Source organism: Rattus norvegicus, chromosome 14 (assembly GCF_021556685.1).
Source record: "Rattus norvegicus strain SHRSP/BbbUtx chromosome 14, alternate assembly SHRSP_T2T, whole genome shotgun sequence".
Classification (NCBI taxonomy): Eukaryota; Metazoa; Chordata; class Mammalia; order Rodentia; family Muridae; genus Rattus; species Rattus norvegicus.
Window position 1 is genome coordinate 88509950 of NC_141547.1, and position 27027 is coordinate 88536976.

Genomic DNA, 27027 nt, shown 5'->3' on the forward strand with positions numbered 1-27027 from the left:
CAGCACATTTTCTTTGGGAAGTAAAAGTCCTTAAACATAGGAGAGCAGGTCCAATCATCTTCATCCATCTACATCATCATGACCTTTACCTGCTGTCCAGACACAAGGGCCATTCACATGGCAGCCCCTGTGAATGGGGATGGGCCACCGTGGACCAGCTAGAATCTGTCATCCTGGATTTGTATGCTGAGTGAATATTTGAACGTAATTTTAAACTCTGATTAAGCAAATGAATTATAAATGGGTTAGGAAACTTAGACTATACCCAACCAGTCTCTATCCATTTCTATGTGAGGAAAAGATTTCCTGTGGCCATTGCTGTGTAACCAGCCTGCTTACTCTCTGCGTCTACAGAACCTGTGTTTGCATCTATTTTTATTTCTTTACCTGGTGGTTCTCTTATCATAAGAGTCAAATCTTGTTGCCGGTGACTTTAACCCATTTTGCCATTACATGTCTTGTTTATTGACACAGTGGTTCTCTTATCATAAGAGTCAAAGTCTTGTTGTCAAGTGACTTCAGCCCATTTTGCCATCGCTTTTCTTGCTCATGGTTTTTGGTTAGGAAGGCAGCGGAACTTGCCATGGCTTCTGGAGCTGGAATCCTGTTCCAAAGGAACAGATGATTTGATAGTGTTGGCACTGTTCTCCAGCTTTTGAAATCTTTTCATGGTGAATGTGTATTCTCCACACAGGGCTCTCACAGCAAAATGGCCCAGGAGAGATGGAAGGAGGGAGCCCAGGAGTGGCTCTGATATCTGTGACCAAGGAGTATGAAGACCACAAGGTGGCTGTCCAGGAACTCACTCTCACCTTCCACAGAGACCAGATCACAGCCCTGCTGGGGACCAATGGCGCAGGGAAAACCACCATCATGTGGGTCCCATTTTAGAGAATTTATTTCCCTTTTCCCCTTCCTTCCTCTTTCTCTTTTCCCCTTCATCCTTTCTCTTTTTTGCTTCTTCCATTTTTATATTTCCATTGTTGTTTTGCTTTGATCTCAACATAGAGCTTGAAGATTCAAAAGAAAGCACAAGTCTCTCTCCAAAGCCCCTCCCCCAGTAGCCCTCAATCATGTTTTAGACCTGGAGTAGATTCAAGTAGAGAGGTGAACGGATATCTTTTAATGTCTCAACGTTTTATTTTCTACAAAATAATACATCATGTTTTCCTTTAATCTTTTGAAGTCCTTTGATACCTACTGAAGTATGACTTTGTTTGAATAATTATAGGAAAAAAAGCAGAGAAAAGCATTGCGAGCTTTAAGAATTTTTCTTTTTCTTTTTTCATCTTTTCCCTTTGGCGCTTTCCGTGCTAAATTCTGGATTTTGAATTTGGATCCAATAGTTTCAGACTTGATTAAAGAATTCGATCATGTAGCCCTTGAGGAGGAAAAAAATGTTTAAATATCCAAAGCCAAAACCTTGAACTGGTCGTGGCACAGTGCCTTTATTTAAGGCTAACTGCCAAAATTATGGAGTGTATCTTTTGAGCAAATCACTTCTTATTCTTTTTCTCACCAAATGTGCACAGGTATAACATATGATTAGTAAGAAGGATGCGAAGGAGGTGGCCTCAACCTTAGTACAAAAGGCAGAAAAATGATGTCTGTGGGGCTCCAGCGAACTCTCCTTGGAAATGAATCAAGGGAAGAGAGCATGGAATGTTTGCATTTGTACCTTGCACGCTGAAATAGAGCTGGCAGTCTCTCCTTTCTAGAACTTGCAAATTGGGAATGGCTGAGTTATGCAAGCAGTAACTCAGCAAACCTTTGCTAGCACACGGATTTTATGAGGAAAGCTTGGCGTGCTCGTCTGGCTGATGATGAGAATCAAATAAGAAGGTTCTGGGTGTTTCAGGGTTCAGTAACTACTTGGCTTTCAGTGACATTTGGAGTACGTTTGGAGTTATCTGAAGTGCTTCCTTCTTGCTTACTGGCAGCGCTTGGAACCTGAGAGCCAAGTGCTAAACTGGATCTTTACCATTTGAAATGAAAGGCCTTTGAGAATCATAGAGAGTTGATACAGTTGAATCTCTGTGTCCACGGATTCTATTTCCGAGGATTTGCCTAGCATAGATCAAAACTACGTAAAAAGTATTGCATCGGTCCTACATATGTACAGATATTATTTTCTTGTCGGTATTTGGTCAACAATATAATATATAGACAATTTAAAGTACACAGAAAGATTATATAGACTGTACGCATGCTGTCGTTTTTATACAATGAACTGCAGTATCTGAATTTTGGTATAAGTGGGTTGTACTGGATCCAACTTCCAAGGATACTGAGAGATCTCCACATTTATTACCTTATTATATTCCTTAAATAGGTTTGGAAATGGTTATAACAGAGTTGTTAATTGAAATTTCAAGGCATAATTTTTGTGCCACATGGTTATATGGGTAGTTCAGTGAGGGTTGACATACTTATCTAATGTCAGAGCAAACACCACATTGAAGAAATGGAACCTTTCTTTTCCCTTTCAATATTTTTTGTGTCATCTTTTGGCGCTAGCTCCCAAGTGGCCACTGACCTACTATATGCTATCTCTTATTCTCAAATTCCATATACATGAAATCGTGTCTACACTATTTTACCTACACCATCACCCAAGTCTGTCTCACTGTGAGAAATACAATCACGCTTTTTCCCCTGGGAGGCAGGGCACATTCATATGCCCACCTTTCATAGTGGGACACTCCAACATCCCCATGAATTCCCACATTTTAACTGACTGTGTGGAAAGCAGCTCAGCAGGGGTGAGTTCCTCTTAGGCTGCATAAAAGGAACTGGGATCCAGGGGCTCATTGATGTTCACAGCATCCGGGCGATGTTTATGCTGATCTTTGTTCTCTGTAGATCCATGTTGATGGGCCTCTTTCCTCCTACTTCTGGAACCATCATCGTAAATGGCAAGAACCTGCAGACAGACTTCTCTAAGGTCAGAGAGGAGCTGGGGGTGTGTCCACAGCACGATGTTCTCCTGGACAATCTCACTGTGAGGGAGCACCTAATGCTCTTTGCCTCCATAAAAGCACCTTGGTGGACCAACAAGGAGCTACGGCAGCAAGTCAACAAGTTAGTAAGCAGTTACTATTCGCCCTTCCTCCCTCTGTCCTTCCTCCCTTATGCAGGTGAAGAACACAGAGATATTAAATAGTATCATCTGTTTCTATAAATATGAGGAGAAAAATAGCAAATGATTCCTATACATAAAGGTATAACAGAACCCATAGCACTGGGGATCTTAGAGAAGGCTTTTCTTGAGAAGAACTAGATTTATTTGGATTGTCTTTGAAATGGGGGAAGAACTGAGACAGCTTGGGAATGTGGATAGGAAGGAGGTAGAGGTGTTGTGTATCTGAAACAAAGGGAGCCTCTCTCTATCCTGAAATAAGCAAAATACAAAAGAAGACAAGGAAATGGGTTGAAAGAACTGTATTTGGCATGCGAAAGAGCATTGCGGTTATGAGACATGTAGGTGTGAACGAGCTGAGGACTGCCATTGACCTGAGGTCTGGAGGGCAGATTTCTCCACAGCACAGCAGATGCACAGCCTTGTGGGTGGGGGGCTGTAGACAGAGAAGCAGCAATCCCCCTGTTGCTGTCTCCTCACTGATAATAGCACAGGTGAAGAAGCACTAATAACAAAACTAGAATAACAGACAAAAGGCAGAAGTCATATTATTCTGGTCTCCCACAGCCTGGAGAGTAGTGTGGGCTACATCACGGCATGATTGTGAGCGTGAGTGGAAAAGGGGACACGTAGGAAACTAAGGAGGAGACAGGTGGTGGTATGGGTTGATGGGGAAGATTTGTTTTTTAGCAGTGAAGATAGGGGCTGAGGGAGAAGTAGGTCCTGGAGCTCCTGAGAGGCCTCGGGAAATGGAGAGTATGTCGTGGTCCCATTGGAAATTATCTTCCCAGAGCAATGTGGAGGCTGTCTTCAATTTGCAGACATGGTAGCTAATCCTCAGAGAAATGAACAACTCATCCAGGGAAGTGACGTCAGCCCTAGGGCTCTTACAGGCCAAGCACATTTGGATGCTTTACTCTGGATTGCATCATGTAGGAACAGAGGCTTCTAGGGTGACAAGACTGGCCGGGTAGGGAAGAAACAGTTTCCAGGCCATTTTAGTGCACTGCCTTCTATAGCCAAGTAAAAATTGTTACTAACCGTGATCAATGGGTCTACGAAATAATAGGTGGTAGTAGCTTTAAAATTTGGCCAAGATATGTCCCTTAGCAACCTTTAGTAGAGATCTTAAGGGACTGAGGGAATGCCTGCTCCTTATGGATGCCATCCTCTGAAGCTTCTCTGAAGTTTTCACTGAGCAGAATTGTCTGGGTATACACACGAGATTTGAGATGGATGGGGCTAGGTAGTGTTACAGACTTTCTTTTGTTAAAAATAAAACAAGACCTTACACGCAAAACGGGGGATTTGTGTATGTCTCAGAGGCCAGGAAGTAAAAGCAGAGTATCAGTAGAAATCCCCCTGCAGCTCCATGTGACGGTCTCTTAGCACGAAGTTTCAGTAGAAAGTCCAGAGTGCTTGAGTGGAATGTGCCGCTGCACAGATCTCCTTTGCTCGCTCTTGGAAGAGCTGGGTAGTAAGATCATTTCAACTCGTGATAGCTGCCTGTGTTTTGACACCAGCTATGACAAGGGCATATGCAAAACAAATCAAATGTCCCCCCTGGACATATGCTCACTCTCTGAGGTTCAGATGCAAGTCAAATTCAAACCCATGGAAAAAATCCTCAAGGGACAGGAGGAGCCCTTGTGGAAAGTGGCATATGGTACCACAACGTTTGTATAATTGATTCTTTCTCCATTTCCTTTTCTTCCCCCTTATTGGTATGTTCTCTGCTGTAAAATGCTATTCTATTTTCACTGCACAATATCTTTTCAGAGTGAATGATGGCATAAATAATGTAAATAACAATTATCTCTTCAACATATGGAGAATGTGCTTAATTTGTATTATTTAAGACCACCTCAAACTTGAGTTAGTCCTAAATATGAAATAACTGAGTTTTATATGGACTACATATATACTAGATATCCAACTGGCTGCATTCAACATATTCCTTTTAAACTATAAAAGCATAGGTTGTTTCAATTTCTTTTGCATATTTTTAGTTATATAAAACAATGTGTTTCGGAGAGACCCCACCGCCTGATCAGGTGGGCACTCCTGAGGCTGCAGAGCGGAGGAGACCACCAACACTGCCCACCCATGCCCACATCCCTGGCCCAAGAGGAAACTGTATAAGGCCTCTGGGCTCCCGTGGGGGAGTGCCCGGGAGCGGCAGGACCCCTGCGCCTGAGACACTGCCGGAACCTGAAGGAAACAGACCGGATAAACAGTTCTCTGCACCCAAATCCCGTGGGAGGGAGAGCTGAACCTTCAGAGAGGCGAACACGCCTGGGAAACCAGAAGAGACTGCACTCTGTGCACATCCAGGCGCCAGAGGAAAACACCAAACGCCATCTGGAACCCTGGTGCACGGAGGCTCCTGGAAAGAGCGGCGCAGATCTTCCCGGTTGCTGCCACAGCGGAGAGGACTTAGGCAGTACCCCACGAGCAAACTTGAGCCTTGGAACTGCAGGTAGGACCAACTTTTCCCCTGCAAGAAACCTGCCTGGTGAACTCAGGACACACAGAGGCAAAATTCCTCTAAGGCCGGGCACTTCCTGTGTTTACCGGAAGTCCCACACCGGCGGATCCCGGACCGCAGCAGCTCTCTGCTCCCAAACCCCGTGGGAGAGAGACCTCACCGCCTGATCAGGTGGGCACTCCTGAGGCTGCAGAGCGGAGGAGACCACCAACACTGCCCACCCATGCCCACATCCCTGGCCCAAGAGGCAACTGTATAAGGCCTCTGGGTTCCCGTAGGGGAGGGCCCGGGAGCGGCAGGACCCCTGCGCCTGAGACACTGCCGGAACCTGAAGGAAACAGACCGGATAAACAGTTCTCTGCACCCAAATCCCGTGGGAGGGAGAGCTGAACCTTCAGAGAGGCAGACACGCCTGGGAAACCAGAAGAGACTGCACTCTGTGCACATCCAGGCGCCAGAGGAAAACACCAAACGTCATCTGAAACCCTGGTGCACGGAGGCTCCCGGAAGGAGCGGCACAGATTTTCCCGGTCGCTGCCACAGCGGAGAGGACTTAGGCAGTACCCCACGAGCAAACTTGAGCCTTGGAACCACAGGTAGGACCAATTTTTCCCCTGCAAGAAACCTGCCTGGTGAACTCAAGACACAGGCCCACAGGAACAGCTGAAGACCTGTAGAGAGGAAAAACTACACGCCCGAAAGCAGAACACTCTGTCCCCATAACTGGCTGAAAGAAAACAGGAAAACAGGTCTACAGCACTCCTGACACACAGGTTATAGGACAGTCTAGCCACTGTCAGAAATAGCAGAACAAAGTAACACTAGAGATAATCTGATGGCGAGAGGCAAGCACAGGAACCCAAGCAACAGAAACCAAGACTACATGGCATCATCGGAGCCCAATTCTCCCACCAAAGCAAACACGGAATATCCAAACACACCAGAAAAGCAAGACCTAGTTTCAAAATCATATTTGATCATGATGCTGGAGGACTTCAAGAAAGACATAAAGAACTCCCTTAGAGAACAAGTAGAAGCCTACAGAGAGGAATCGCAAAAATCCCTGAAAGAATTCCAGGAAAACACAATCAAACAGTTGAAGGAATTAAAAATGGAAATAGAAGCAATCAAGAAAGAACACATGGAAACAACCCTGGACATAGAAAATCAAAAGAAAAGACAAGGAGCTGTAGATACAAGCTTCACCAACAGAATTCAAGAGATGGAAGAGAGAATCTCGGGAGCAGAAGATTCCATAGAAATCATTGACTCAACTGTCAAAGATAATGTAAAGCAGAAAAAGCTACTGGTCCAAAACATACAGGAAATCCAGGACTCAATGAGAAGATCAAACCTAAGGATAATAGGTATAGAAGAGAGTGAGGACTCCCAGCTCAAAGGACCAGTAAATATCTTCAACAAAATCATAGAAGAAAACTTCCCTAACCTAAAAAAAGAGATACCCATAGGCATACAAGAAGCCTACAGAACTCCAAATAGATTGGACCAGAAAAGAAACACCTCCTGTCACATAATTGTCAAAACACCAAACGCACAAAATAAAGAAAGAATATTAAAAGCAGTAAGGGAAAAAGGTCAAGTAACATATAAAGGAAGACCTATCAGAATCACACCAGACTTCTTGCCAGAAACTATGAAGGCCAGAAGTTCCTGGACTGATGTCATACAGACCCTAAGAGAACACAAATGCCAGCCCAGGTTACTGTATCCTGCAAAACTCTCAATTAACATAGAAGGAGAAACCAAGATATTCCATGACAAAACCAAATTTACACAATATCTTTCTACAAATCCAGCACTACAAAGGATAATAAATGGTAAAGCCGAACATAAGGAGGCAAGCTATACCCTAGAAGAAGCAAGAAACTAATCGTCTTGGCAACAAAACAAAGAGTATGAAAGAACACAAACATAACCTCACATCCAAATATGAATATAACGGGAAGCAATAATCACTATTCCTTAATATCTCTCAACATCAATGGCCTCAACTCCCCAATAAAAAGACATAGATTAACAAACTGGATACGCAATGAGGACCCTGCATTCTGCTGCCTACAGGAAACACACCTCAGAGACAAAGACAGACACTACCTCAGAGTGAAAGGCTGGAAAACAATTTTCCAAGCAAATGGTCAGAAGAAGCAAGCTGGAGTAGCCATTCTAATATCAAATAAAATCAATTTTCAACTAAAAGTCATCAAAAAATATAAGGAAGGACACTTCATATTCATCAAAGGAAAAATCCACCAAGATGAACTCTCAATCCTAAATATCTATGCCCCAAATACAAGGGCACCTACATACGTAAAAGAAACCTTACTAAAGCTCAAAACACACATTGCACCTCACACAATAATAGTGGGAGATTTCAACACCCCACTCTCATCAATGGACAGATCATGGAAACAGAAATTACACAGAGACGTAGACAGACTAAGAGAAGTCATGAGCCAAATGGACTTAACGGATATTTATAGAACATTCTATCCTAAAGCAAAAGGATATACCTTCTTCTCAGCTCCTCATGGTACTTTCTCCAAAATTGACCATATAATTGGTCAAAAAACGGGCCTCAACAGGTACAGAAAGATAGAAATAATCCCATGCGTGCTATCGGACCACCACGGCCTAAAACTGGTCTTCAATAACAATCAAGGAAGAATGCCCACATATACTTGGAAATTGAACAATGCTCTACTCAATGATAACCTGGTCAAGGAAGAAATAAAGAAAGAAATTAAAGACTTTTTAGAATTTAATGAAAATGAAGGTACAACATACCCAAACTTATGGGACACAATGAAAGCTGTGCTAAGAGGAAAACTCATAGCGCTGAGTGCCTGCAGAAAGAAACAGGAGAGAGCATATGTCAGCAGCTTGACAGCACACCTAAAAGCTCTAGAACAAAAAGAAGCAAATACACCCAGGAGGAGTAGAAGGCTGGAAATAATCAAACTCAGAGCTGAAATCAACCAAGTAGAAACAAAAAGGACCATAGAAAGAATCAACAGAACCAAAAGTTGGTTCTTTGAGAAAATCAACAAGATAGATAAACCCTTAGCCAGACTAACGAGAGGACACAGAGAGTGCGTCCAAATTAACAAAATCAGAAATGAAAAGGGAGACATAACAACAGATTCAGAGGAAATTCAAAAAATCATCAGATCTTACTATAAAAGCCTATATTCAACAAAACTTGAAAATCTTCAGGAAATGGACAATTTCCTAGACAGATACCAGGTACCGAAGTTAAATCAGGAACAGATAAACCAGTTAAACAACCTCATAACTCCTAAGGAAATAGAAGCAGTCATTAAAGGTCTCCCAACCAAAAAGAGCCCAGGTCCAGACGATTTAGTGCAGAATTCTATCAAACCTTCATAGAAGATCTCATACCAATATTATCCAAACTATTCCACAAAATTGAAACAGACGGATCACTACCGAATACCTTCTACGAAGCCACAATTACTCTTATACCTAAATCACACAAAGACACAACAAAGAAAGAGAACTTCAGACCAATTTCCCTTATGAATATCGACGCAAAAATACTCAACAATATTCTGGCAAACTGAATCCAAGAGCACATCAGAACAATCATCCACCATGACCAAGTAGGCTTCATCCCAGGCATTCAGGGATGGTTTAATATATGGAAAACCATCAACGTGATCCATTATATAAACAAACTGAATGAACAAAACCACATGATCATTTCATTAGACGCTGAGAAAGCATTTGACAAAATTCAACACCCCTTCATGATAAAAGTCCTGGAAAGAATAGGAATTCAAGGACCATACCTGAACATAGTAAAAGCCATATACAGCATACCAGTTGCTAACATTAAACTAAATGGAGAGAAACTCGAAGCAATCCCACTAAAATCAGGGACTAGACAAGGCTGCCCACTCTCACCCTACTTATTCAATATAGTTCTTGAAGTTCTAGCCAGAGCAATCAGACAACAAAAGCAGGTCAAGGGGATACAGATTGGAAAAGAAGAAGTCAAAATATCACTATTTGCAGATGATATGTTAGTATATTTAAGTGATCCCAAAAGTTCCACTAGAGAACTACTAAAGCTGATAAACAACTTCAGCAAAGTGGCTGGGTACAAAATTAACTCAAATAAATCAGTTGCCTTCCTCTACACAAAAGAGAAACAAGCCGAGAAAGAAATTAGGGAAACGACACCCTTCATAATAGACCCAAATAATATAAAGTACCTCGGTGTGACTTTAACCAAGCAAGTAAAAGGTCTGTACAATAAGAACTTCAAGACACTGAAGAAGGAAATTGAAGAAGACCTCAGAAGATGGAAAGATCTCCGATGCTCATGGATTGGCAGGATTAATATAGTATACATGGCCATTTTACCAAAAGCAATCTACAGATTCAATGCAATCCCCATCAAAATACCAATCCAATTCTTCAAAGAGTTAGACAGAACAATTTGCAAATTCATCTGGAATAACAAAAAACCCAGGATAGCTAAAGCTATCCTCAACAATAAAAGACTTCAGGGGGAATCACTATCCCTCAACTCAAGCAGTATTACAGAGCAATAGTGATAAAAACTGCATGGTATTGGTACAGAGACAGGCAGATAGACCAATGGAATAGAATTGAAGACCCAGAAATGAACCCACCCACCTATGGTCACTTGATTTTTGACAAAGGAGCCAAAACCATCAAATGGAAAAAATATAGCATTTTCAGCAAATGGTGCTGGTTCAATTGGAGGTCAACATGTAGAAGAATGCAAATCGATCCATGCTTATCACCCTGTACAAAGCTTAAGTCCAAGTGGATCAAGGACCTCCACATCAAACCAGACACACTCAAACTAATAGAAGAAAAACTAGGGAAGCATCTGGAACACATGGGCACTGGAAAAAATTTCCTAAACAAAACACCAATGGCTTATGCTCTAAGATCAAGAATCGACAAATGGGATCGCATAAAATTGCAAAGCTTCTGTAAGGCAAAGGACACTGTGGTTAGGACAAAACGGCAACCAACAGATTAGGAAAAGATCTTTACCAATCCTACAACAGATAGAGGCCTTATACCCAAAATATACAAAGAACTCAAGAAGTTAGACCGCAGGGAAACAAATAACCCTATTAAAAATGGGGTTCAGAGCTAAACAAAGAATTCACAGCTGAGGAATGCTGAATGGCTGAGAAACACCTAAAGAAATGTTCAACATCTTTAGTCATAAGGGAAATGCAAATCAAAACAACCCTGAGATTTCACCTCACACCAGTGAGAATGGCTATGATTAAAAACTCAGGGGACAACAGATGCTGGCGAGGATGTGGAGAAAGAGGAACACTCCTCCATTGTTGGTGGGATTGCAAACTGGTACAACCATTCTGGAAATCAGTCTGGAGGATCCTCAGAAAATTGGACATTGAACTGCCTGAGGATCCAGCTATACCTCTCTTGGGCATATACCCAAAGATGCCCCAACATATAAAAAAAGACACGTGCTCCACTATGTTCATTGCAGCCTTATTTATAATAGCCAGAAGCTGGAAAGAACCCAGATGCCCTTCAACAGAGGAATGGATACAGAAAATGTGGTACATCTACACAATGGAATATTACTCAGCTATCAAAAACAATGACTTTATGAAATTCGTAGGCAAATGGTTGGAACTGGAAAATATCATCCTTAGTGATCTAACCCAATCACAGAAAGACTTACATGGTATGCACTCATTGATAAGTGGCTATTAGCCCAAATGCTTGAATTACTCTAGATGCCTAGAACAAATGAAACTCAACACGGATGATCAAAATGTGAATGCTTCACTCCTTCTTTAAAAGGGGAACAAGAATACCCTTGGCAGGGAAGAGAGAGGCAAAAATTAAAACTGAAGGAACACCCATTCAGAGCCTGCCCCACATGTGGCCCATACATATACAGCCACCCAATTAGACAAGATGGATGAAGCAAAGAAGTGCAGACCGACAGGAGCCGGATGTAGATCGCTCCTGAGAGACACAGCCAGAATACAGCAAATACAGAGGCGAATGCCAGCAGCAAACCACTGAATTGAGAATAAGACCCCCGTTGAAGGAATCAGAGAAAGAACTGGAGGAGCTTGAAGGGGCTCGAGACCCCATATGTACAACAGTGCCAAGCAACCAGAACTTCCAGGAACTAAGCCACTACCTAAAGACTATACATGGACTGACCCTGGACTCTGACCTCATAGGTAGCAATGAATATCCTAGTAAGAGCACCAGTGGAAGGGGAAGCCCTGGGTCCTGCTAAGACTGAACCCCCAGTGAACTAGACTGTTGGGGGGAGGGCGGCAATGGGGGGAGGGTTGGGAGGGGAACACCCATAAGGAAGGGGAGGGGGGAGGGGGATGTTTGCCCGGATACCGGGAAAGGGAATAACACTAGAAATGTATATAAGAAATACTCAAGTTAATAAAAAAATAAAATAAAATAAAATGTGTGTGTGCCCAGGAAAAGCAACTACACACACACACACACAAAAAAAAAAAAAAAAACAATGTGTTTCATTATAATCTTTTCAAATATCTTTGCCATTTTACTTTGTTCCCACTTACACCCTTTGTTGTTTATTGTCTCCTCCTCATGTTTGTACTCTCCTCCTCCCAACTAAATTAACTGTTTTATTTTTTGTCAATTATATGTGCATATTTATTTAAATCTAGAGTCTACATACTTATTTAAATGTGAAAATCTATGTCTATGTTGAGTCATATTGAATTCTACTGTGATTGAGACTGGTTGCTTAAATCAAGCTCCTGACAGTGCTACATAGACTTCATTTTCTTATTCGGGTGCCAGGCAACCTTTAACAGTTATCAATTCACAGCATGTTACCTAGCAACAAAGCCAATTTACACAAAGGCAATCAGAATGAGATCATGTTTTAGGACAGTAGTTCTCAATTAGAGGGAGGGAAAACTGAAAACATCTGATTTCGAACCAGCGTACTTCTGATTAGTGTTCTGTAACACAGCTTGTTTTCCTTCAGGTCTGAATTCATTAACATGCGAGTTCAAGGGAGGTAGCCGATCTTGTAGAATCTGTGAAGGAAACACTTGTCAAAAGGCAGATGCTAATTGTTCTGCTCCTCCTTTGGTCTATGGAAGACAAGAGTAGCCAAGAGACCTGGAGTCATTAAGATGCTGTAGTATTGCTACTACCAAGAATTTTGATGGACATCATGGAACTCAGGTTGGGGCAGGTTATCTTGGTATTAAGTGAGGTCAGTGTGTGAAAGCGGAGCAGAGAGAGAATGATGGATTGAGTCATGTCTACAGTAACCTGATGATGATGTCAGATGAGGAAGAGCAGGCCAAAAGCGAATGAAGCAGAGGGAGGACAGCCAGCAAGTAATCCTGGCCCCTCAGGATGACGGGAGGATTGGATGCTTCTATTCTGTGCTGGGTCAAGTGAGATGAAGCCTGATACCCGACCTTCATTACTACATAGCCACAAGTAATGAACTTCAAAAAAGAAGTCTGGGGGTGGAGGGAAGTCTTTCAAGGTCACTTAAGGAGAGAAGGCAAGGGAAGATTGTAATAGCACATATGCTCAGCTTTACTTTTTCAGCAGGAACAGAGAACTAGGATACTGCCATAGTGGGCAAGTGAGATTACGGGATAGTGTGAAGACAGGAATTGTAGCATCACTTCCGCCACTGCTGATCGTGGTCCAGAAGAGAATGCATGATTGGATGGAGCTAGAGAGGAGATTGCTTGATGGAACATTGCTGGTTATAAGGCATCTAAGGGATCATGTAAAGAAGCTAAAGATCATCTCTCTAGAGAGCATAGTTGGTGTAGCAATACAAGGTGGGAGTAGGCAAGGCAGAGCATCTGGAAGCTTTATCAGCTTTCAGCATTATTTTAGAGCCAAGAGTGCATATGCTGGGAATTGTCCCCCATGCTGGAATTTCATATTTGGAAGGCAGAGGCTAGATTGAGAGATTAGGAGCTCAGAGTCATCCTCTGTTGTGTAGTACATTTGAGATCAGCCTGGGCTGCATGAGAACACCTCTCATGTATATATATGTGTGTGTGTATGTATGTATGTATGTATGTATGTATGTATGTATCTATCTATCTATCTATCTATCTATCTATCTATCTATCTATCTATCTAGAGGTAGAGATGCAGATGAAGACATGGGTTTGAACAGAAGTTCCCTGTACAAGTGAACAACTGTCCTCCTAGAAACTATAAAGCCTTAATCAAAGGTCCCAGTGCTAGGTGTAGGATGCCTTCCTGTGAGTTATTTGTCAGGGATACCCCAGAGGGTCCTCAAAACAATAGTGACTATTGCTACAGCTCATAGATGTTCACAAGAACTAGATGGCAAGACTCCATCTCTGAAGACAGCACATTCATTGGTTGTAGGACATAGAGAAATGAAGTTGGAACTGAACTCCTCCACTCTCCTGACTAGCATTCATAGTGCTGGAAAGTGCAACTCAAGCCGCTTGGGAAGATCAGTCATCAGTAGTCTTATTTAGTTTGAAACTTGAGAACTACAGTACCAACTTGATAGACAAGGTATGGCTATTGTGTGATAGGAGCATGGTGGTGTTAGTGGTGACCAATCACTTTCTTCTTGGAGTTGAGGTCTACTCCACAGGAGGGAATTTACGCCTAATCTGGAAACCAGAAACCTTTTGAAGAGCCCATGGCTAGGGAGGTCATGGACCCTATGGGAGAATCTCATACTGTTGTTTTGTTAAATGAATGTGGTGTCAAACTGCTTTGTTTTTTATACCTGTAGAGCAGTGCTACTCTCAGCCGTGGGCAATGAAGCCTCTCTTTGCAGTAGACACACGCAATGTAGAGACTCATAACTAATCAAAGGGTTAAGAATTAGGGACTGTCGAGTTCTCAACCCTGTATGTGATGTGTATATCATCTCCCCCAGAGTAAAAGAACATTGTAGAAAAGAGGACAGGAAGAATATAAGGGAAGACAGAGAGGAGTGCTATGAAATGCTGTCACCTGGATTTGATAGGTCCATTGTCATCATGAACTTACAGCAGCTGTGGCTACCTGCAGGCGACACTAAATGAGGCTTCTCAATATTTTACTATGAATATGGGAGGGATTCATGAGGCCCTACTCTTCCTGAAGGAGATGTAGGGAATTAATGGTTGCTGGAGAAAGTGGAGTTATTTTCTTCGGTAGTAGCCCATGTTGCAGTAACACACCCTCTTACTCCTGTTTATGCAGATAACTCTAAGTAAACTTGGTAGAGCTAAACAAACAAACAACAGAAACAAAGTCAAACAAACTGAACAAATAAGGAACCAAAAAAGCAAACAACAACAACAATAACAACAACAACAACAACAAAATAACAAAACAAAACAAAACAAAACAAAAAACCCACCACAGGAAAGTAAGAGGGACTTGTTGGAGGAAGAAGAGTTTCTGTGGGAGAGGGATGAGAGGAAGTAATGGGGTATGCAAATCAACAAAATATATTTATATATGCATAGCATATCAAGGAATTGTAAACCGAGGAATGTAAGCAAAAATGATTTTGGTGATAACCAGGGACTTAATGCCAAAGGAAAGAAGACTTTAAGGGAGTGAGGGACAAGGAAAAGTGAGTTTTCTCTAGTGAGAAGATTATAGGGTATACAGTTGAGGTATAGATGGAGTCAGTAGAGGATATAGAGAAATGAGATTCAGGAGGTAGGACTGTGTGCTCGGTTGAGAGTTAATGACATTAGTGGAGGCAGAGAAGGGCTACGCCATGTTGGATGTGAAAATTTTAAGAATCGAAAGAGAGTAATCCTAGGAGCAGGTCAGCCTAAGAATACACACAGAATGGACATATTATAGCAATATGGTTGCAGTGACAGCTCCCAGTGACCTGGCTGCAAGGCTGTCAGTTTTAGAGAAAGTGGGGAGAAGTGGCTTGAAAGTCACGATGAGTCACCTGCCCAACAACTAGACCTAGAAAGACGGTTTATGATGGGTATAAGGCCTGCTTCAGGGCCATTTGTCCCATCTTATCTAGGCTTCATTGTGTGGCCTCCGCTTTCCTGAGAGAATAGGATTTTTGTCGTTATGTTTTGCATATGTCATTCATTTCCCTCCAAGTCCTGGCAAGTGTTTTACAACTTTCTTTGGAACACACTCCTCAAACATCGCCACCTTGCCCAATCTCACTGTCCATCTGGCCGACTCCGTCTGCTACTTCCTTTAAAGTCAGAGGGCATTCCCACAGAACCTGGGGCTTAGCTTCTTTGTGTTTCATTGTAATTTCTTATCTGGCTTTTTCACCTGACTCTGAGTTTCTTGAACCACAGACAAAATTTGATTTATTTCTCTGCCCCTAGCAGGTGGGTAACAGGCGCCATGCATTGTAAGGGCTCAATAAACTTTTGCTGAATAAATGAATGAATAACTGAAGTGAAGTTTCCAAACAAATTTTTGGCACATAACTGGAACTTGATAAGAGGAAAGTATTTTCCAGTTTCTGTGCTTCTTCTTTTTTTTTTTTTTTTTTTTTATTAACTTGAGTATTTCTTATATACATTTCAAGTGTTATTCCCTTTCCCGGTTTCTGGGCAAAATCCCCCTCCCCCCTCCCCTTCCTGATGGGTGTTCCCCTCCCAACCCTCCCCCCATTGCCGCCCTCCCCCCATAGTCTAGTTCACTGGGGGTTCAGTCTTAGCAGGACCCAGGGCTTCCCCTTCCACTGGTGCTCTTACTAGGATATTCATTGCTACCTATGGGGTCAGAGTCCAGGGTCAGTCCATATATAGTCTTTAGGTAGTGGCTTAGTCCCTGGAAGCTCTGGTTGCTTGACATTGTTGTACTTTTGGGGTCTCGAGCCCCTTCAAGCTCTTCCAGTTCTTTCTCTGATTCCTTCAACGGGGGACCTATTCTCAGTTCAGTGGTTTGCTGCTGGCATTCGCCTCTGTATTTGCTGTATTCTGGCTGTGTCTCTCAGGAGCGATCTACATCCGGCTCCTGTCGGTCTGCACTTCTTTGCTTCATCCATCTTGTCCAATTGGGTGGCTGTATATGTATGGGCCACCTGTGGGGCAGGCTCTGAATGGGTGTTCCTTCAGTCTCTGTTTTAATCTTTGCCTCTCCCTTCCCAGCCATGGGTATTCTTTTTCCTCATTTAAAGAAGGAGTGAAGCATTCACATTTTGATCATCCGTCTTGAGTTTCGTTTGTTCTAGGGATCTAGGGTAATTCAAGCATTTGGGCTAATAGCCACTTATCAATGAGTGCATACCATGTATGTCTTTCTGTGATTGGGTTAGCTCACTCAGGATGATATTTTCCAGTTCCAACCATTTGCCTACGAATTTCATAGACTCGTTGTTTTTGATAGCTGAGTAATATTCCATTGTGTAGATGTACCACATTTTCTGTATCCATTCCTCTGTTGAAGGGCATCTCGGTTCTTTCCATTTTCTGGCTATTATAAATAAGGCTGCGATGAACATAGTGGAGCACGTGTCTCTTTTATATGTTGAGGCATCTTTTGGGTATATGCCCAAGAGAGGTATAGCTGGATCCTCAGGCAGTTCAATGTCCAATTTTCTGAGGAACCTCCAGACTGATTTCCAGAATGGTTTTACCAGTCTGCAATCCCACCAACAATGGAGGAGTGTTCCTCTTTCTCCACATCCTCGCCAGCATCTGCTGTCACCTGAGTTTTTGATCTTAGCCATTCTCACTGGTGTGAGGTGAAATCTCAGGGTTGTTTTGATTTGCATTTCCCTTATGACTAAAGATGTGGATCATTTCTTTAGGTGTTTCTCAGCCATTCGGCATTCCTCAGCTGTGAATTCTTTGTTTAGCTCTGAACCCCATTTTTTAATAGGGTTATTTGTTTCCCTGCGGTCTAACTTCTTGAGTTCTTTGTATATTTTGGATATAAGGCCTCTATCTGTTGTAGGATTGGTAAAGATCTTTTCCCAATCTGTTGGTTGCCGTTTTGTCCTAACCACAGTGTCCTTTGCCTTACAGAAGCTTTGCAGTTTTATGAGATCCCATTTGTTGATTCTTGATCTTAGAGCATAAGCCATTGGTGTTTTGTTCAGGAAATTTTTTCCAGTGCCCATGTGTTCCAGATGCTTCCCTAGTTTTTCTTCTATTAGTTTGAGTGTGTCTGGTTTGATGTGGAGGTCCTTGATCCACTTGGACTTAAGCTTTGTACAGGGTGATAAGCATGGATCGATCTGCATTCTTCTACATGTTGCCCTCCAGTTGAACCAGCACCATTTGCTGAAAATGCTATCTTTTTTCCATTGGATGGTTTTGGCTCCTTTGTCAAAAATCAAGTGACCATAGGTGTGTGGGTTCATTTCTGGGTCTTCAATTCTATTCCATTGGTCTATCTGTCTGTCTCTGTACCAATACCATGCAGTTTTTATCACTATTGCTCTGTAATACTGCTTGAGTTCAGGGATAGTGATTCCCCCTGAAGTCCTTTTATTGTTGAGGATAGCTTTAGCTATCCTGGGTTTTTTGTTATTCCAGATGAATTTGCAAATTGTTCTGTCTAACTCTTTGAAGAATTGGATTGGTATTTTGATGGGGATTGCATTGAATCTGTAGATTGCTTTTGGTAAAATGGCCATTTTTACTATATTAATCCTGCCAATCCATGAGCATGGGAGATCTTTCCATCTTCTGAGGTCTTCTTCAATTTCTTTCCTCAGTGTCTTGAAGTTCTTATTGTACAGATCTTTTACTTGCTTGGTTAAAGTCACACCGAGGTACTTTATATTATTTGGGTCTATTATGAAGGGTGTCGTTTCCCTAATTTCTTTCTCGGCTTGTTTCTCTTTTGTATAGAGGAAGGCAACTGATTTATTTGAGTTAATTTTATACCCAGCCACTTTGCTGAAGTTGTTTATCAGCTTTAGTAGTTCTCTGGTGGAACTTTTGGGATCACTTAAATATACTATCATGTCATCTGCAAATAGTGATATTTTGACTTATTCTTTTCCGATCTGTATCCCCTTGATCTCCTTTTGTTGTCTGATTGCTCTGGCTAGAACTTCAAGAACTATATTGAATAAGTAGGGAGAGAGTGGGCAGCCTTGTCTAGTCCCTGATTTTAGTGGGATTGCTTCAAGTTTCTCTCCATTTAGTTTAATGTTAGCAACTGGTTTGCTGTATATGGCTTTTACTATGTTTAGGTATGGGCCTTGAATTCCTATTCTTTCCAGGACTTTTATCATGAAGGGGTGTTGAATTTTGTCAAATGCTTTCTCAGCATCTAATGAAATGATCATGTGGTTTTGTTCTTTCAGTTTGTTTATATGATGGATCACGTTGATGGTTTTCCGTATATTAAACCATCCCTGCATGCCTGGGATGAAGCCTACTTGATCATGGTGGATGATTGTTTTGATGTGCTCTTGAATTCGGTTTGCCAGAATTTTATTGAGTATTTTTGCGTCGATATTCATAAGGGAAATTGGTCTGAAGTTCTCTTTCTTTGTTGTGTCTTTGTGTGGTTTAGGTATAAGAGTAATTGTGGCTTCGTAGAAGGAATTCGGTAGTGCTCCATCTGTTTCAATTTTGTGGAATAGTTTGGATAATATTGGTATGAGGTCTTCTATGAAGGTTTGATAGAATTCTGCACTAAACCCGTCTGGACCTGGGCTCTTTTTGGTTGGAAGACCTTTAATGACTGCTTCTATTTCCTTAGGAGTTATGGGGTTGTTTAACTGGTTTATCTGTTCCTGATTTAACTTCGATACCTGGTATCTGTCTAGGAAATTGTCCATTTCCTGAAGATTTTCAAATTTTGTTGAATATAGGTTTTTATAGTAAGATCTGATGATTTTTTGAATTTCCTCTGAATCTGTAGTTATGTCTCCCTTTTCATTTCTAATTTTGTTAATTTGGACGCACTCTCTGTGTCCTCTCGTTAGTCTGGCTAAGGGTTTATCTATCTTGTTGATTTTCTCAAAGAACCAACTTTTGGTTCTGTTGATTCTTTCTATGGTCCTTTTTGTTTCTACTTGGTTGATTTCAGCTCTGAGTTTGATTATTTCCTGCCTTCTACTCCTCCTGGGTGTATTTGCTTCTTTTTGTTCTAGAGCTTTTAGGTGTGCTGTCAAGCTGCTGACATATGCTCTTTCCTGTTTCTTTCTGCAGGCACTCAGCGCTATGAGTTTTCCTCGTAGCACAGCTTTCATTGTGTCCCATAAGTTTGGGTATGTTGTATCTCCATTTTCATTAAATTCTAAAAAGTTTTTAATTTCTTTCTTTATTTCTTCCTTGACCAGGTTATCATTGAGTAGAGCATTGTTCAATTTCCACGTATATGTGGGCATTCTTCCCTTATTGTTATTGAAGACCAGTTTTAGGCCGTGGTGGTCCGATAGCATGCATGGGATTATCTCTATCTTTCTGTACCTGTTGAGGCCCGTTTTTTGACCAATTATATGGTCAATTTTGGAGAAAGTACCATGAGGAGCTGAGAAGAAGGTATATCCTTTCGCTTTAGGATAGAATGTTCTATAAATATCCGTTAAGTCCATTTGGCTCATGACTTCTCTTAGTCTGTTGACATCACTGTTTAATTTCTGTTTCCATGATCTGTCCATTGATGAGAGTGGGGTGTTGAAGTCTCCCACTATTATTGTGTGAGGTGCAATGTGTGTTTTGAGCTTTAGTAAGGTTTCTTTTACGTATGTAGGTGCCCTTGTATTTGGGGCATAGATATTTAGGATTGAGAGTTCATCTTGGTTGATTTTTCCTTTGATGAATATGAAGTGTCCTTCCTTATCTTTTTTGATGACTTTTAGTTGGAAATTGATTTTATTTGATATTAGAATGGCTACTCCAGCTTGCTTCTTCTGACCATTTGCTTGGAAAGTTGTTTTCCAGCCTTTCACTCTGAGGTAGTGTCTGTCTTTGTCTCTGAGGTGTGTTTCCTGTAGGCAGCAGAATGCAGGGTCCTCATTGCGTATCCAGTTTGTTAATCTATGTCTTTTTATTGGGGAGTTGAGGCCATTGATATTGAGAGATATTAAGGAATAGTGATTATTGCTTCCCTTTATATTCATATTTGGATGTGAGGTTATGTTTGTGTGCTTTCATTCTCTTTGTTTTGTTGCCAAGACGATTAGTTTCTTGCTTCTTCTAGGGTATAGCTTGCCTCCTTATGTTGGCCTTTACCATTTATTATCCTTTGTAGTGCTGGATTTGTAGAAAGATATTGTGTAAATTTGGTTTTGTCATGGAATATCTTGGTTTCTCCATCAATGTTAATTGAGAGTTTTGCTGGATACAGTAACCTGGGCTGGCATTTGTGTTCTCTTAGGGTCTGTATGACATCAGTCCAGGATCTTCTGGCCTTCATAGTTTCTGGCGAGAAGTCTGGTGTGGTTCTGATAGGTCTCCCTTTATATGTTACTTGACCTTTTTCCCTTACTGCTTTTAATATTCTTTCTTTATTTTGTGCATTTGGTGTTTTGACAATTATGTGACGGGAGGTGTTTCTTTTCTGGTCCAATCTATTTGGAGTTCTGTAGGCTTCTTGTATGTCTATGGGTATCTCTTTTTTTAGGTTAGGGAAGTTTTCTTCTATGATTTTGTTGAAGATATTTACTGGTCCTTTGAGCTGGGAGTCCTCACTCTCTTCTGTACCTATTATCCTTAGGTTTGATCTTCTCATTGAGTCCTGGATTTCCTGTATGTTTTGGACCAGTAGCTTTTTCTGCTTTACATTATCTTTGACAGTTGAGTCAATGATTTCTATGGAATCTTCTGCTCCTGAGATTCTCTCTTCCATCTCTTGAATTCTGTTGGTGAGGCTTGTATCTACAGCTCCTTGTCTCTTCTTTTTGTTTTCTATATCCAGGGTTGTTTCCATGTGTTCTTTCTTGATTGCTTCTATTTCCATTTTTAATTCCTTCAACTGTTTGATTGTGTTTTCCTGGAATTCTTTCAGGGATTTTTGCGATTCCTCTCTGTAGGCTTTTACTTGTTTATTAATGTTTTCCTGTGCTTCCCTAAGTGTGTTCATGTCTTTCTTGAAGTCCTCCAGCATCATGATCAAATATGATTTTGAAACTAGATCTTGCTTTTCTGGTGTGTTTGGATATTCCATGTTTGTTTTGGTGGGAGAATTGGGCTCCGATGATGGCATGTAGTCTTGGTTTCTGTTGCTTGGGTTCCTGCGCTTGCCTCTCGCCATCAGATTATCTCTAGTGTTACTTTGTTCTGCTATTTCTGACAGTGGCTAGACTGTCCTATAAGCCTGTGTGACAGGAGTGCTGTAGACCTGTTTTCTTCTCTTTCAGTCAGTTATGGGGACAGAGTGTTCTGCTTTCTGGCGTGTAGTTTTTCCTCTCTACAGGTCTTCAGCTGTTCCTGTGGGCCTGTGTCTTGAGTTCACCAGGCAGCTTTCTTGCAGCAGAAAATTTGGTCTTACCTGTGGTCCCGAGGCTCAGGTTCGCTTGTGGGGTGCTGCCCACGGGCTCTCTGCAGCGGCAGCAACCAGGAAGACCTGTGCCGCCCCTTCCGGGAACTTCAGTGCACCAGGGTTCCAGATGGTCTTTGGCTTTTTCCTCTGGCGTCCGAGATGTGTGTGCAGGGAGCAGTCACTTCTGGTTTCCCAGGCTTGTCTGCCTCTCTGAAGGTTTAGCTCTCCCTCCCACGGGATTTGGGTGCAGAGAACTGTTTATCTGGTCTGTTTCCTTCAGGGTCCGGCGGTGTCTCTGGCAGGGGTCCTGCCGCTCCTGGGCCCTCCCCTACGGGAGCCCAGAGGCCTTATACAGTTTCCTCTTGGGCCAGGGATGTGGGCATGGGTGAGCAGTGTTGGTGGTCTCTTCCGCTCTGCAGCCTCAGGAGTGCCCACCTGACCAGGCGGTTGGGTCTCTCTCTCACCGGGTCTGGGAGCAGAGAGCTGCTGCGGGCCGGGATCCGCGGGTGTGGGACTTCCGGTAAACACAGAACGTGCCCGGTCCTAGAGAAATTCTGCTTTCCTGTGTCCCAAGCTCACCAGGCAGCTTTCTTGCAGCAGAAAATTTGGTCTTACCTGTGGTCCCGAGGCTCAGGTTCGCTCGTGGGGTGCTCCCCACGGGCTCTCTGCAGCGGCAGCAACCAGGAAGACCTGTGCCACCCCTTCCGGGAGCTTCAGTGCACCAGGGTTCCAGATGGTCTTTGGCTTTTTCCTCTGGCGTCCGAGATGTGTGTGCAGGGAGCCAGTTTCTGTGCTTCTTACTAATGTTCTTATTAGGGAGATTTCCTGTCCTTTTTTTTTTATGAGAAATCAGAAATTTAAATTCATAGAAATTATCCATTTTCTTTTGATTTGTCAAACCTCCATAATTAGAAAAACATTAGCCTTCAAGTAATCTTGGACTTTAAAAACAAAGGAAGCAAACAAACACAAAAGTCCCCCAAGTAGTCAGGCAATGTTTGCAAATGGTTTACTTGTTTTCAATTTCACATCTGCTCTAAGCATGTGAGCATGCCCTAAAACCAGCAGCCTGAGAATGACCAGGCTTTGCAATAGGGTCCCACTTCAGCCCCCATAGGAAGGCTTTCATATATTGTCCTCAGACAATACCCAAGAGCCCCAAAGTCCTTACAATATAGCTTTACCTGGAGAATAGTCAAATCTCTTGTCTCCACTGACATTAACTGGTTTTGTAGTCATTGATTTAAAGGCCAGGGGTACAGTCATCAACCACATCCATCCACATGGGATGCTGGGAATGCAGATACATGATACAGGCCTTGAGCACTGTCCATAGAAGAGACAAACAGGAAGCACTTTGCTATGAGCACATGCAAGTTTGAAAGCACTGAGATATTTTTTTTAAAACTTATTTTCTTGTTCATCTTGTTTGCCACCTCATTTGTCATTAATACACACTCAAATGGAGTTAATGGGATCCTGTCCTTCTCAGTGTTAAAACAGTCCATGTGGAAAGTTGTTGGTAGAATACAGAGTTCAGGGACTTGCTGAACTGAACTATCTTTTCTCCTCCTTCCTGTTAGGGTCCTCTAAACCATAGTGACACCTAGAGAAGAGCATTTTAGTCTTGCCTGAGATTTGGTAGAGATTTAGCACACAGGAAGTGTTCTCCGAGTCTTGGATTAAACACAAACTGCCTTAGCTCTCTGCTGAAAACTAGACAGTAAGACGCTGATTCGAGCACTCTCTGTGTGTCAGGAAGAAAAGACAAGAGAGAATGAAACTGACAAGAAAATTTTCCTTATTCATCAGGCAAGGAAGTCCTTGTCATTCACTTGCTGCTTTTCTAGGAACCTGGAAGCATTCCAGGAGCCAAGTGTCCTCGAAGCTCAGCTGTATGGAGTCCTTGTGATTCTCCTGTATTCTGCACCTGTCTAGCAGCCTTCTCCTCCCTCGCTGCAGAGTGACCCTTACATGGTTGACTGTCAGGTAGTGCTGAGCAGGCCTGTCACTCATAGGGAGGGACTCCACTCTTGCTGGTTAGGAAAGGTTTAAATGGAAAGACCTAAAATAAATAATGAGAGTACACAGCCATTGTGTGGCCTTTAAAGCATAGTGGTGTTGGAACTGTGCGAGAAAAGAGATAAGAGTAGGCCCTGCCTCATTAAAAGTCTTTCTGCTGGTCAACCACTCCTGAGCATGGGGCCTGCTGTGGTGGTAGCTGATGTGTACTCAGTGTTGTTTCATTTGGAGAACACAGACTTTCCCTGCCTTAGCAGCTTCCAATTGCAAATGACTTCATGGTTAGGGGTAGGACTTTGGATCTGCTTTTCCCTCTCTATGCTGAGATTTTGTTTGGGTTGAACTTGTGCAGGTCTTGTGTATGCTGACATGATCTCTGTGAGTTCGTGTGTGCACCTGTTCTGTTGTGTCTGGAAGGCATTGTTTTCTTGGAGGCATCAGTTACCTATGGCTCTAAAATCGTGTTATTCCCTCTTTCAAAAAGATCCCTGAGCTTTGAGGAAAGGGGTTCGATATCCCATTTTAGCCTGAGTTTTACAAAGTCTCTTACTCTGCCCACTGTCCAGCACAAACGATTCATGATTTTGTGTGTTCTTTTGTTTGTTTGTTTTGCTTTTGTGTTGCTTATCTGATTATCCTTTTTCAGAAAGGGAGAAAATTAAGGAGTTGTGTGGATAGGAACTTGGGAAGGATCTGGAAGGACTTGGGGGAGAAGGAATACGATCAAAATATGTGGAAAAATATTTAAGGAAAACAATACAAAAAAGTCTTCTTGTCACTTTTCTGAAATCCAGAACCCTCAAGACTGAAAGACAATTGGAGATTTGTTTTAACGTTGATTGATAATTTCTACTTGGCACAGGGCATCATTACAAATTCATGATTATTAGTCAGTTAGACAGGGCCATAAAAATTTCATGAAGAGTGGGCCAGAGAGTTCAAGGTCTCTGGCAAACCCTGGGTCTTTGCTCTCCTAATGGACTGTTCTCTCTATTGTACTAGAAGAATGCAGCTGCTTCTTTGCAGGAGACCTGAGTGAAAAGAGATGCCTCTCTAGAGAGTTGGCCAAAGTACTTTCCACTCATAGTACTTAGTCAGATACCATGACTAATATCATGCTTGGTCCAATGACATGGTGTCATCTGTCCATCTGGAAGGGCAATGCTACTATGCCTAATATTTACTCTAGCACCCCTAACTCTTGACATAAGACTCCTATTTGGTTTATAAAGCCCCAAGGCACTGTAAGCCATTGTACATGACATGAAACCCAGAAGAAGGCTTTCTGGTGTTCAGGGAGAAGAATGAGGACATCCTTGTTGTTCCAGAACTCTTGAAGAAGTAGAGCTAACTCAGCATCAGCACAAGCCAGCTCGAGTTCTCTCTGGAGGCATGAAGAGGAAACTCTCCATTGGCATTGCTTTCATGGGCATGTCAAAGACAGTGGTTCTGGATGAGCCAAGCAGTGGGGTGGACCCTTGTTCCCGTCGTAGCCTCTGGAACATTCTACTCAAGTACCGAAAAGGTAGGTTATAAGACTCATTCACTTTCTCCACAATGCTATGCTTGGGGAAAGGTTGACTATTATATGTATAAAGCAAGTCATATTACAATTGAGGATGTATGATAATGTTTCAGAACAAGCAAAATATTCTAATGTTTTATTGTATGTTTGTTCATTAATATATTTAGAAACCTACTTTGTGTTTGATCTCTTAACTCAGTATTAGCAATGATACTATCAATGAATTACAGATGTCATTTGAAATTGATTTTGCCCAAATTATGTTCCATTTTAGAAGCATGAAGAATGAGAGGATTCAATCAGAGGTCATCAGGGACAAACCTTCCTGAGTTAGTCAACTTTCCACTAATGTGGCAGACTTAACTTTGAAAAAGCCTGTTTGGGCTCATGGTTTCCAGTAAACGAGTGGTTAGTCTTCATTTTAGTTTGCTTTCCTGTTACTGGGCCAAAGGCAACCTGAGCAAAAAGATTTATTTTAATTTTTAGCATAATTTTTTCTGGTCTATCATTGAAGAAAGCCAGAACAGGAACTCAAGACAGTAAGCTGGAGGCAGGAACCATGTACAAACATGGTTTCCCGACTCATTCTCTGGATAACTTCCTATCTTTCTCTCCCATTCAGCTCAGGACCACTTGTCTAGGGATGTTTCAGGAGCCCACAGTGGGCTGAACCCTCACACATCAATCATCAATCCAAACAATTCCTCCCAACCGTGCCCATAGCCCAGGCTGATGTAGGTGATCCTGAATTGAGGTTTCTCTTCTCAAAAGACTCAAGGCTATTCAAGTTAGCAGTCTTTCACTTTGGACCCATGGTGGTATAGTATATTATAGTAGATGGGGTAAGATGATCATCTTGTGATGGCACAGAAGCAAAGAGGGACCCAGAAAAGACTTGGTCTGAGGGCCTAACTTCCTTCTATCAAGTCCCATTTCTTAAGGTCCCACCATTTCTCATTAGCAAGTCAGGCTAGCAAATAGGCCCTTACTATGTAGATCGTTGGTAGGTTTTTGATCTAACTTAGATCCTTGTATTATATGAGGAAGCTGAGGCATGGTGACATGGACATGTCATAGTCTCACATCTCTAGAGAAAACTAAGGGGAAATGGGTCTTTGGCTTAGAAGGTTCTTATGTCTTTTGCTATAGCTTGGTTACCATTATAGGCATTGGAGAGACAACTGCTACTTTGCATCATCTGTTTCTATACTCTAGGTAGGAAGGAAGTACTACAATAGACATTTCACACAGAAACCTCCTTTGAACAGAACATAGGAAACAGGGAAGCACATCTCAGTGCTGATGAAGGACTATCAAAACTTGTGAGGCAAGATTAAACAGAATGTTATAAAATCCTTCTTTTCCTCCCTTTTGTCTTTCCAAGCA

At 42.1% G+C, this 27027-nt stretch overlaps 1 protein-coding gene across 1 annotated transcript in view; it reads left to right on the forward strand.

Moving 5' to 3' along the window:
* Abca13 (ATP binding cassette subfamily A member 13) overlaps positions 1 to 27027 on the forward strand; it is a 484842-nt gene that overhangs the window by 222172 nt on the left and 235643 nt on the right. Inside the window, exons 37-39 of the mRNA XM_087584614.1 lie at positions 695 to 875; positions 2863 to 3081; positions 25445 to 25641. Coding sequence (XP_087440740.1) covers positions 695 to 875; positions 2863 to 3081; positions 25445 to 25641 — 597 coding nt within the window. The remainder of the gene's footprint in view (positions 1 to 694; positions 876 to 2862; positions 3082 to 25444; positions 25642 to 27027) is intronic.